This window comes from Abramis brama, assembly GCF_963993115.1.
Source record: "Abramis brama genome assembly, chromosome: 15".
In the NCBI taxonomy this organism is placed as follows: domain Eukaryota; kingdom Metazoa; phylum Chordata; class Actinopteri; order Cypriniformes; family Leuciscidae; genus Abramis; species Abramis brama.
Genome location: NC_139977.1, coordinates 7128978 through 7141492, shown reverse-complemented (window position 1 = coordinate 7141492; position 12515 = coordinate 7128978). Strand labels below are relative to the sequence as shown.

The following is a 12515-nucleotide window of genomic DNA, read 5'->3' as shown; positions in this document are numbered from 1 at the left end:
ATTCCCGAGTGCTAAAATAACTGTTCGTAGATACCAAGTGGAAGATTGTTGGAAAGAAGCGTTGTCACTTTACCTAAATATCAGCAGTCGATCCCAATACTTGTCAAATTTAATTATTATTGATGCCAAAGCAAAAACGACTATGCTTTTGAATATACCCGTGCGATGTCATAACTTCACTGGTAATTGGTGTGAATTTTGTTATTAGAGATTCATGCAGATTTAACAATTTTACAGTTTTGTTCATGCATTTTAAAACGTCTTGTAAACTTGTAGCTTAGTAAGCCAAACAGAGTCGTATTTCTTTCCGTGAAAAACTGGGTCAATTTGTTTCACAAGATGTAAATGTATGTCCTAAAGAATTTGTATGCTGGCAAACTTACAACTGAGTTGATTATTATTACTTATGTCATTTGTATTTGAGAGAGTTTACACACAGGGAATTAAGTTTGCCCAAAATGTGCTTTTGATTTTGACACTTTGAGTCATATACAGAATGTTTGGCTCATATCGCTGTGAGTGATCCATTCTTTTGAAAAGAGCTGCCAAGCCAAATCCTTTAGTGGAGTCAAGGAATTGTACAAGTTTATTTATTTATTTATTATTTGTATTGGCTTGGAACCACAAGCAAGTTGTACATTTTCAAAACTTTTAGTAATAATCTGATAATAGTAATTAAAGGTGCAATGTGTAATATTTCTGAGGATCTATTGACAGAAATGCAATATAAGATCCATAACTATGTTTTCAGTGGTGTATAAAGGCCTTACCGTTATGTTTTTATTACTTTAGAATGAGTCATTTATATCTACATAACCGTGGGCACCCCCCTTCTATGAAGGTCGACATATCGTGACGTCATGTTTCTACCGTAGCCGACAGCGAACGAACAGTGCTTACAGAGCGCGTTTCGTCACTAACTTGAATGAGAAGCAGCAGAAAAAGACGCAGCAGAATACTCAGGTTGTCCCTGACTCAAACGTGGAGAAAAACATGCTGTCTGAACGACGCCTCGGACATCGTAACGTTAGCTATTTCCCCTTACCTAGCTGCTTTGATGCTCTTATCCATAGCTCTTATCTTATACTAACTAGCATGGAAACAAGCTATGGTAAAGTCAGTGAATAAAAGACTAACACAATGATGAACAAGTAAAAATAACAATCGCAATAACATGTGGTTTTACTGAATAATTAAGTAAATATAATTTAATATAAAATATAATATAAAGGAACCTCATTGCTTGACTTGCTACTCTCTGCTGACTCAGACTCAGACGACGACATCTTCCGATCATACGTCGGCCACCGTAGCTTATCCTTCGAGTTTGCAATTTGAGGGATAGGCCATCAGTGACTGGCTGTTTGCAATTCGCAAACCTCACCACTAGATGCCGCTAAAAATTACACACTGCACCTTTAAAATGTACTTTTATTTTTTCAAACATTTCAGCATATTTTCAATTGTTAGTATGATACACAAAATTACAAATTATTAATTACAAATTAAGTTTTCTTTCATCGAAGCAGAGACCAGGAGACAGTTGGGATCGCGTTCAACGGAAGTTATTCTTTATTGAGAACTCCGCTGTGCGTTGCTGTAGTACTTCCAACATGATCTAACGCTAATACAGTATGCATTGTAGTTATATACATTCCAAGGGGGAGGGATTACATAGAGGTGGAGATTCTGAACAAAGCATGCAAATTAAGTATACAGGTTAAGGTAACACCCTAGACTGAGGGTCTGGCCCATCCTAATTCAATCAGTATAAGGCTCCAAGAGCCATTTGGGTCCGAAAGCCATTTGCAGAACAAAAGGTGAGATTCTCAGTGAATCATTCGTGTGCTAATCCCATCAGTCTGACAATAAGGAGAGAACAGAAATTGCAACTTTGCTGAGATCTTAACCTTAAGAGATTCTTTACCATGATGTTATGTACAGAAGCATATTTGAAATAGATTCTTAAATTTGTAACCCTTCACACTTCATATAATAGTTTTAATCTATATAAACTTTTCATTAACTGCAACTGTCTTCCATTATGTTAATGCTATCAAGCCATTATGCCATAATGTCTTATCTAGTATGACTCACTAACAGTTAGTCAAGGGGAAACCAGTCTTACTTTTCGGTATCAGATAAGGCTAATCTACGTTTGTAACTGATTTTAAAAAGTTATGAATGCTTTGAAAGAAAAAAAAAAGATTTTGTAGGTGATGAACTTGTAAGACTAGTATTAACGGTTTATGCAACCGGCAGCAGTTTAATACATTTGTCTATCATTTAATCCAAGTGATCTTAATGATTTATCGTTCATTTGGAACATCTATAGATTTCTATAGATAATTGATTCTATAGAACTGGTTTGCAATTTCCAAAAGATAACCAAATATAATCAATTATTGTTTAAGTATATGTGATTTACCTCAAATGATAACCAAAAAGTGTTAGAGACGTTGCCATCTAGCTTCTAGCTTTTTCTTTTGTATGCTATTTTGAAGAAGAATTTTTCCATAGTTATGACAATCTAAAACCAAGGGGCCTGTCTTCGATTTATAAGCTGATCTCAGCAGCCAAATTCTCATTCCATGACAAACAGTATTTATTTTTAGGGTCTTTTGGGCTCATTCTGTCTCTTCTTAGCTTTCTTTCTTGGACATTTTCCCCTTGTAGTCTCTTTTTCTTATTCCCTCACAGAACTCTCACTCACTTTGTCAGCCTTATGTCTTGAAAGACCCAGACAGCACACAGTTTCCAAAGTCAAGTACATGTTTCTCGGTTTCTGAATGACAATTTGTGGTTTTGTCACCTTGTGTTATTCTCGTCTCGTATTCTTTTAACACATCTCTTTATCACATCTTTTGCAGACTTGTCCACAGCGAAGAGAAAGTTTGCAGAGTCGCTGAACGAGTTTAAATTCCAGTGCATTGGTGATGCAGAAACAGATGATGAGATATGCATTGGTAAGATCACAACATTGCTTCTTCTGAATGTTTGTTGTTAAGGTCAGTGTAATGAAGAAAAAAAAAAAAAAACTTCATCATGAAACCAAAGTATCATCAGCATTATACTTCGGTTTTAAACCCTAAAACTTGTTTCAATATGCTATTATTCATAGAACATTTGTAGAAAGCATATGTGATCTATGAACTCAACCTTAAAAGCACCAGCTTCATCATTGTTTCTCTAAAGAGAATCGGTTGAGCACAAATTGATCCATGGCCATCTGATTCCACTCCAGTTCTTACACAATATATTCATTACAAGCTTTTAACTCAAATAGACAGATTTTACTGAGTGCCATCCACATGACCATTTCATTCAACCACGATTAAACTAAGCTCAACTTTTATGTATTTGCCATAATTTCACTTGACGGTGTGGCATCAAAGACTTAAGTGTTGGAACCTGTGGGAATTTTTGTGGCTTTCTGTAAGTCCTGGCACCTTACATGGAAACTTGCTGAAATCCTGCTTGGCTGAATCTGAAGAAGGAACAAGTATGGACTTGCCTTTCTTCTGATCTCATCTTCAATTGCAGCCTTGCAGTCCTGCAGTCTCTTACTTTCTGTTGACATTGTTCTTTATGAATTTGAACATTAAAACCATAGGCCACAGCAGAGCCCACTTTATTATATCTGGACTCTGGAGTTTTCTTAGTAAATGCATCCAGTGCATGTCTGAGGTTGAGTATCTTGAGAGATTTGATGAGTTAGCGGCTTTAGTTTCGATATGAAAGGCAAGCATCAGTATTACTTCTGCACATAGTTAGACATACATGTTTGCTGCAGACATGAATGTCATATAATGCATCAGTTCTATATGGAGGTGTTTTACTAGCTTTATAACAATTTGATGTTTTTGCCTGGTGGACAATAAAAAAATAAATAAAAAAAATCAACCAGAAAAATGCACTGAAGTAAGGACCTAATCAGTATCTAGGGACCAAAATATAATTTAGTGGGGTTTTTTTTCTTCTTTTTTTTGGCTTAGCATAGCAGCATGCAAATACCACCCTAAAACCTTAGCAACGCCCTGGCAACAGTCCACAACTTGTGAAAAATAAGTGCACTTTATTGTATCGAATGTGCACATAGTGTACTTCAAATCTTTTTCATATTATAAGTTTGACTTTAAAGTACATTTTAAATCGTTATGTTCATACTCTTATTTTGATGTCTTGACTAACATACTAAAGCACATGCAAAGTAGCTGAGTATGATTTTAACTGTAGTGTGCTATTTGATATTACTATTAGTTAATAGATTTTTTCATGTGCTAAATTGCTATGTCATTATTATAAATGTATGATTACAATATATTTAGATGCATGACATTAAGTATATTTTCTTTGACCATAAATGTCTGTACATTCGGCTGAACACTTTAAAAGATGTACTTAAATCCTTCTTAAGTGGGTAAAAAAGCACTCTTAAGCTACAAATTGCAATTAATAAATGTAAATTATAAATTTTCATTTAAATGCAAATGACAAGCATTTTGCAAGTTTCTGAAAACATTACATTCAGTTCACAATTAAACTTATTTTAAAGTATATATATTTCTGTAATAAGTACTTTAGCATCATGTTTTGCATGGGCAAGTACCTTACATTTTCTTCAGAAAAATAACAGAATCTAGTTGTATTTATTATCATCATTATTATTATTATTATTTTATTTTTTATTTTTGACCATCGGCACAGATACAAACATTTGGTTAATTTCAGGAAAAAAAATATTATTTTTCTCTTTTTATAATTTTTCTTTTTTTCTCCCCCTTTTTTTTCTAGTGTTAAACACAGTCTTTTCAGAAATGTTGGTATTTGGCCACTGGTATTTTGTAAGAGCACTAAACACATGGCAGATCTGTGTTGTCACCTTCTCATGGTTGTCACACAGACACAAGACACGCTTGTTGAACACAAACCTGATGTCCTGGTTTCTGTGGTGATTTATAAAATGACAAATGTCTGACTTCAGTGCTTGTAGATGCAAACTAACATAATATGGCTAAGATGCTGTGTGTGTGTGGTCACCAGTCTCATATTTTTTCTTTCAAAGCTAAATCACTACAGGAGTTTGCTGGAGTCTTACAGAACCTGGAAGATGAGAGGACACGAATGGTGAGCTGGTTTCTTCATCATCATCAGCTTCATTATCATTATGCTTATCACTAATATTTTAAAGGAATAGTTCATTCAAAAATGAAAATTACCAAATCATTCCAAACCAGTTCCGTTCCATTAAGAACATTGGACAGTATGATGATATGTATACATATATATGTATATATATATATATATATATAAATATATATATATATATATAGAGAGAGAGAGAGAGAGAGATATTCTGCTATAGCGTTTATACCATGGTGCTGCTGACAAAATCGAACACGAAGCAGATAAACAACTACTTTGTACCTTGCTAACTGTCACATTGTAGGTAGCTTTGTGAGCTTATGGATGTGATTTTGTTTTTTTCGCACTTGTTAGATACTGTGTAACTGCAGGTGATTTACAGTTTACAAGCAAAGTTGCAACTTGATGCAACTTGCTGATGCGTGCTTACACCATCATACAGTATACTGTATATCCGGTGTCAGTATATATCCAGCAATCTAGGATTTATGTATATGTATCGCATTACAAGTAATAATTGACGCCTCTCGCGGTTCAAACAAACAGGACTGGGCAACCGCGTTCGTCATTACGTTGTGCGTCAGGTCAAGGGTTAGTCTTTCGCCGTAAATCGATGCATACGGCCGTCTGCCGTCTGCTAGTTATTTTAGTTGATAAAGTTTTAAATATGATATTTTTCTTACACGAACGCATCACTTCACTTCAGAAGACCTTTATTAACCCTCTAGAGTCGTGAGGAGCACTTTTATGATGGATAGATGCACTTTTATCATGGATAGATGCACTTTGATGGACTTCCAAAGACATACAGCCATTCACTGGCATTATAAAGCTTGGAAGAGCCAGGGCATTTTTTAATATAACTCCGATTGTATTTGTCTGAAAGAAGAATGTCATATACACCTAGGATGGCTTCACCCAGGCTTTTGGTGTGAAAGAGCCTTCTTTGGCTGGATCCCAAATGGCCCACTTCATGTGGCCTTAAATTGTGGGTAAATTACATTTTTTACTTTATAAAAAAAACAAAAAAAAAACTGTGCAATTGATTAAAATTAATTACTAAAACAAACTATATGGCCATATAATAACTGTGCTTTCACTGAAGAAAATTATTGAGAGTGCATTTTCAGGCATGTCACATGATGATGTCATGATGGTGTGTAAATGTTGACTGAAATGTCAGTTTTGGATGTAAGTAATGAAAGGAACTCTGCGACTTGTGTCTCTTCAGATTGAAAATGCCAATGATGTGTTGATCTTGCCGCTGGAGCGCTTCAGGAAGGAGCAGATTGCAGCTGCAAAGGTGAGAGTAGAAGTTCCTGTTCAAACCACTGTATGCTGTGATGGTGTTCATAGGCTTATTGTGTTTCTGAACTCCCGCCATCACGTAACAGTTTAGTTATCAATGCCTTTGAAGAAGTACCCTCTTCAAAGGGTGATGTTTGATCATTGATGTTACAGAGTCAACACGTGGAGATTCCATGTGGGCCGAGCAAATGCAGCTCAAAGTGCTTCTAAGAAACTGCCTTAACGTTTCAAACAGCACTGCCATCTGTTGGTTATGTTGTGTAAGCACTTATTATTGTGTTCATGATGAAAATTAACAGATTCAATTAATCTGCTTAATTTGATACATATAACAGGTTGTGCATTTCTCTTTAAAAAAATAAATAAAAAACATTAAAATTTAATGCCAAACTGTGTTGAAAGTACATTTATCAGAATGCAAATGGAATACATTTAGGGCATAGTATAATTAGGCAAATTGGGACGCAGCTATGGTTATTTTTGTCAATGTTTTGCCTGTATTTCTAATCTAGTTCATTAGTTGTCATGGTTTCTGATTAGTTACACACCTGTCTCTGTGTATATATTTCTGTCTCTATGTAGTCACATTTTTTGAACAAAAAGTGCACTCTCTAATAGTATAAAATTAAAAGGTTTGCTTAAAGTACATTTTAAATCATTATGTTTTAATACTCATGCTTTTGTCACTGATGAGCGTGTAGTAAATCCACAAGAGAGTGACACATGAAATAGTCTTTAATAAACACAAAGAGCGTAAAACACTTCACAAACCATTAAAACGAAACACAAAACGGAGCTTAAATTGATGAAATTACGCTCTTTAAGCACTCTTTAGTGGTCTTTTATTTCATCAATTTTGTATAAAACTTTAAATATTTGTAGCTCTCTACAAGTTCACATTCGGTACAATTACGCACACTTTTTTTCACAAGGGTTAGGAGAACAGAGATATTTAGGTTATCTGTCTAATCGCAGTCGAGACAAGCGAAACAGCCTGAGAACTTCAGCATCCACCCCAAACGCGCTACATGATATAGTTTAATTAAAGTGAATGCATGCACTTCAAACAGAAACAACTTAACTGCTTTCAAAATGTAAAATAATGTACAATGTACATGTACACATACATGCAAGTCTCCTCATATAGTCTAACTTTATAGCTGTTGTCTGTTTGAGTTGACTCAAGAGGTTGCATTTTTATCCCATAGGAGGCCAAAAAGAAATATGATAAAGAGACAGAGAAGTATTGTACAGTGTTGGAGAAACATCTCAGCCTGTCTGCCAAGAAGAAGGAAGCACACCTTCATGAAGTATGTACTGCTCTCAATGCCAATCTATGTATACTGAAATTACCTTTTTGCATGCTGTTAAGGGACTAAAAGCTACAAACCCCCAATTTGATTTCATGTGGATTTGTTCAGTTGGGTATTCTGTCTGATTTTCACATTTCCCCACAGGCGGATAACCAGGTGGACCACGTGAGGCAGCACTTCTATGAGGTCTCACTGGAATATGTCTTCAAAGTGCAGGAAGTTCAGGAAAGAAAAATGTTTGATTTTGTGGAGCCGGTAAAACTTCATCTCATTTTATTGCAGTGGTTCTTCAAAAATGCAATATCACTGCCTAAAACATGGCATCCCATCCCAGCAAACATTTGGACGTTTAATGAAAAGACGTCCCTCCAACACGTCCCGTTATGGTTGAAAAATAGTTCCAAAATGAAAATTGAACGGACGTCTTTGACATTAGCTGTTCTGTGTTACATATTTTTACCGATTTATGCCATCCTACCGCAACTATTTTTAGCCAGGGACACGACGTTGCCGTCGGACCAATGTTTGCTGGGATGGTTCTGTCTGGTACTTTTTTCTTAGTAAAGCTCTTATAATTTTGACTGAAATTAAATTTGCTAAATATAATTGCAGTTATACATCTTTAAATATTGTATTTCCTCTTCACGACAGCTGCTTTCCTCTTTGTTGTTGTGTGTAGTTGCTGGCTTTTCTACAGGGTCTATTTACATATTATCATCATGGGTATGAACTGGCCAAAGACTTCAACCACTTCAAGACAGACCTCACTATCAGCATTCAAAATGTGAGTCCATTTCTTACAACAGACCGTCACAGATGTTGATATTACACATTAAAAAAAAAAAGCAGAATTAGTTCAGTTTATAGCCTTAGTGCATTAAAGGGTTAGTTCACCCAAAAATGAAAATTCTGTCATTAATTACTCACCCTCATGTCGTTCCAAACCTGTAAGACTTTTATTCATCTACGGAACACAAATGAAGATATTTTTAATGAAATCTGAGAGATTTCCGTCCCTCCATTGACAGCTACGCAACTACCACTTTGACGCATCAAAAAGTTCATAACGAGATCGTAAAACTAATCCATATGAATTGAGCGCTTTAGTCCAAACTCACACATCAGTTGTGGTAAACGGAAGCTCAAGCATGTTTGCTTGACATGTGAGAACCAATGAGGTTCATTCTCGTGTTACGCAGCATGTTTGAGCTTCAGCAAGAACCAATGAGGCTCATTCTTGTGTTATGCATCACGTTTGAGCTTCCTCAGGAACCAATGAGGTTCATTCTCGTGTTATGCAGCACGTTTGAGCTTCAGCAAGAACCAATGAGGCTCATTCTTGTGTTACGCATCACGTTTGAGCTTCTGTAAGAACCAATGAGGCTCATTCTTGTGTTACGCATCACGTTTGAGCTTCTGTAAGAACCAATGAGGTTCATTCTTGTGTTACGCATCACGTTTGAGCTTCTGTAAGAACCAATGAGGTTCATTCTCGTGTTACGCATCACGTTTGAGCTTCTGTAAGAACCAATGAGGTTCATTCTTGTGTTACGCATCACGTTTGAGCTTCAGCAAGAACCAATGAGGTTCATTCTTGTGTTACGCATCACGTTTGAGCTTCAGCAAGAACCAATGAGGTTCATTCTTGTGTTACGCATCACGTTTGAGCTTCTGTAAGAACCAATGAGGTTCATTCTTGTGTTACGCATCACGTTTGAGCTTCTGTAAGAACCAATGAGGTTCATTCTCGTGTTACGCATCACGTTTGAGCTTCTGTAAGAACCAATGAGGTTCATTCTTGTGTTACGCAGCACGTTTGAGCTTCAGCAAGAACCAATGAGGTTAATTCTTGTGTTACGCATCACGTTTGAGCTTCAGCAAGAACCAATGAGGTTCATTCTTGTGTTACGCATCACGTTTGAGCTTCTGTAAGAACCAATGAGGTTCATTCTTGTGTTACGCATCACGTTTGAGCTTCAGCAAGAACCAATGAGGTTCATTCTTGTGTTACGCATCACGTTTGAGCTTCTGTAAGAACCAATGAGGTTCATTCTTGTGTTACGCATCACGTTTCAGCTTCAGCAAGAACCAATGAGGTTAATTCTTGTGTTACGCATCACGTTTGAGCTTCAGCAAGAACCAATGAGGTTCATTCTTGTGTTACGCATCACGTTTGAGCTTCTGTAAGAACCAATGAGGTTCATTCTTGTGTTACGCATCACGTTTGAGCTTCAGCAAGAACCAATGAGGTTAATTCTTACACATCACGTTTGAGCTTCTGTAAGAACCAATGAGGTTCATTCTTGTGTTATGCATCACGTTTGAGCTTCCTCAGGAACCAATGAGGTTAATTCTTGTGTTACGCATCACGTTTGAGCTTCAGCAAGAACCAATGAGGTTCATTCTTGTGTTACGCATCACGTTTGAGCTTCTGTAAGAACCAATGAGGTTAATTCTTGTGTTACGCATAACTTTTGAGCTTCAGCAAGAACCAATGAGGTTAATTCTTGTGTTACGCAGCACGTTTGAGCTTCAGCAAGAACCAGTGAGGTTCATTCTCGTGTTACGCATCACGTTTGAGCTTCTGTAAGAACCAATTAGGTTCATTCTCGTGTTACGCAGCACATTTGAGCTTAAGCAAGAGGTTTGTTCTCGTGCGTTAAGCAGGTTCGGTTGAGCTTCTGTTTATGTTCGCTGATCAATGTTTATATGTGAATAAAATTCAATCTGTTCATCATGTAAAGCGATTGAGTCTCTTCAGAAAATTTGGACTAAAGCACTCAAATCATATGGATTAGTTTTACGATCTCCTTAAAACCTTTTGGAGTATCAAAGTGTTAGTTGCGTAGCTGTCAATGGAGGGACAGAAAGCTCTCAGATCTTCATTTATGTTCCGAAGATGAACGAAAGTCTTACGGGTTCACCATGAGGGTGAGTAATTAATGGAATTTTCATTTTTGGGTGAACTATCCCTTTAATAATTTGCAAATGAGAATCATGACCATGTCATGTTCTGTTAAGTCCATTGGGATGAGTGTATGTTCACTGGACAGGATGTCAACATGACCCCTGACCCCTGATGGGAGCATGTCCTTTTGCCAAATATAAATTACAACTATGATAAAACTGGCCACGTCACAATGAGCCTGGTCAGATATGTGTTATATTTAAGCAGTAGTTTAATGTAAGAATTTTGGATTTTTAATGTAAGAACAAACATTCTCGAATCTTCATACAGTATCTGTTGAAGCATTCACCTTCTTAAATTGTCTGTGGTCTTTCAGACTCGGAACCGGTTTGATAGTACACGTTCAGAGGTGGAATGTTTGATGAAGAAGATGAAGGAAAACCCACACGAGCACAAGAGCATGAGTACGCACACAATGCAGGGATATCTGTTTGTGCAGGAGAAACGTAAGTTGAAAAGTGTGGAGCTTCTCTCTTATTTCTAAGACACAACTGATCACACTGACTTGTGGCCTCTGTAGAAGTTTTCTTTATAATTGTGTTTAATTTACAATTACTACTACACTACCCACAATACGAAATGGCGACCCAACATTCAGAGAAGTTTGCATGGACACAGAAATTGTGGCAAAACAGCTCTACCATGAAGCATTGCGAATGACATCATTGATCACTGATCTCCCTGCATTCTCAAACTACTTGTATATTTGTGGATATAGTATCTAAAATGTATTGTATTTATCACAGACTCTAAATCAGTTGTTTTATATTATAGTCAACTGTTGTTATTTTATATGAGGATTCCCTATTCACAGAGTTTTTTTGCAACCCAGGCTTTTGTTGCAACCAAAATATGTGCCTGTGGTGTCATTTTTGCAAAGATATTACATTGTTTTTTGGTTCGTGGCAGTTTCAAAGTGAAATCTTCCGAAACATATAAATGTGACTGTGCCAACATTTTATTCATTAGATTGAAATGAAATGTGCAGTGAGTGGTAATGCTTTGTCACGTAATAAAGTGCTTTGGGAAGTTTGCTTGTGTCTGTCTACAAGTGAAGTGGAACACACTAGGGTTATTTTAGCATAATTTATATTCTATGGAAGTGGTTTTCATTCCTGGTCCTGGGGACCCTCTGCTCTGGATATTTTAGCAGCGTCCGAAAGCTTAAAGATGATTCCTTCTGAGGACTCATTCCAACCCTAGTGAAAATAACCTTTACCCAAATGTATTTAAAATACATTTATTTCATTCTAAGTATACTACAAATCCATTAACATATTTACTGACATATCGCTTAAGACTTACTGATATAAATATCATTAAACATTATTTGGAGTATTTCTTTATTGCACATTGCACATTTCTTAATATTAATCCTTAAAATGTGTTTAATATCACTATTAGTAAGTATAGTATGATCTCTGTATAATGTCGGTCTTTAAATGCAAGATATATAAAGTGTAGCCTACCTAAAGTATATTTGTAAAAGTTCCATTTCCTTTCTCCTGATATCCCATCATCTGATCGATTTTTTGAAGGCAGCATAGATGTATCCTTCACAGCCTTAGATATCCCACAATCCTGTGCTTTCCATTCTGTGACAGTTGAGCTAGAAAAAGAAAGATGGCATCTGAAAGTTGCAGTTGGTGGTCAGTTTGTGTGTAAATGTATGTTTTTGACCAATGTTTTCCACATTTGATGTCATTTCTAGTGAGAAATGTCTATTGTAGTGAATTAATATTCGAGTTTATTTGCTCTATTTAGAATCTCCATGGAGTTCC

General features: G+C 36.3%; 1 protein-coding gene across 11 annotated transcripts in view; it reads left to right on the top strand.

The window, feature by feature from the left end:
• The window catches only part of LOC311097905 (rho GTPase-activating protein 26-like), a 103729-nt gene that overhangs the window by 39734 nt on the left and 51480 nt on the right, over nt 1-12515 (top strand). For all 11 annotated transcript variants that reach the window (XM_084137893.1, XM_084137901.1, XM_084137896.1 and 8 more), the window contains exons 2-8: nt 2871-2966; nt 5066-5127; nt 6377-6448; nt 7662-7763; nt 7911-8021; nt 8446-8550; nt 11051-11180. In XM_084137893.1, coding sequence (XP_083994019.1) covers nt 2871-2966; nt 5066-5127; nt 6377-6448; nt 7662-7763; nt 7911-8021; nt 8446-8550; nt 11051-11180 — 678 coding nt within the window. The remainder of the gene's footprint in view (nt 1-2870; nt 2967-5065; nt 5128-6376; nt 6449-7661; nt 7764-7910; nt 8022-8445; nt 8551-11050; nt 11181-12515) is intronic.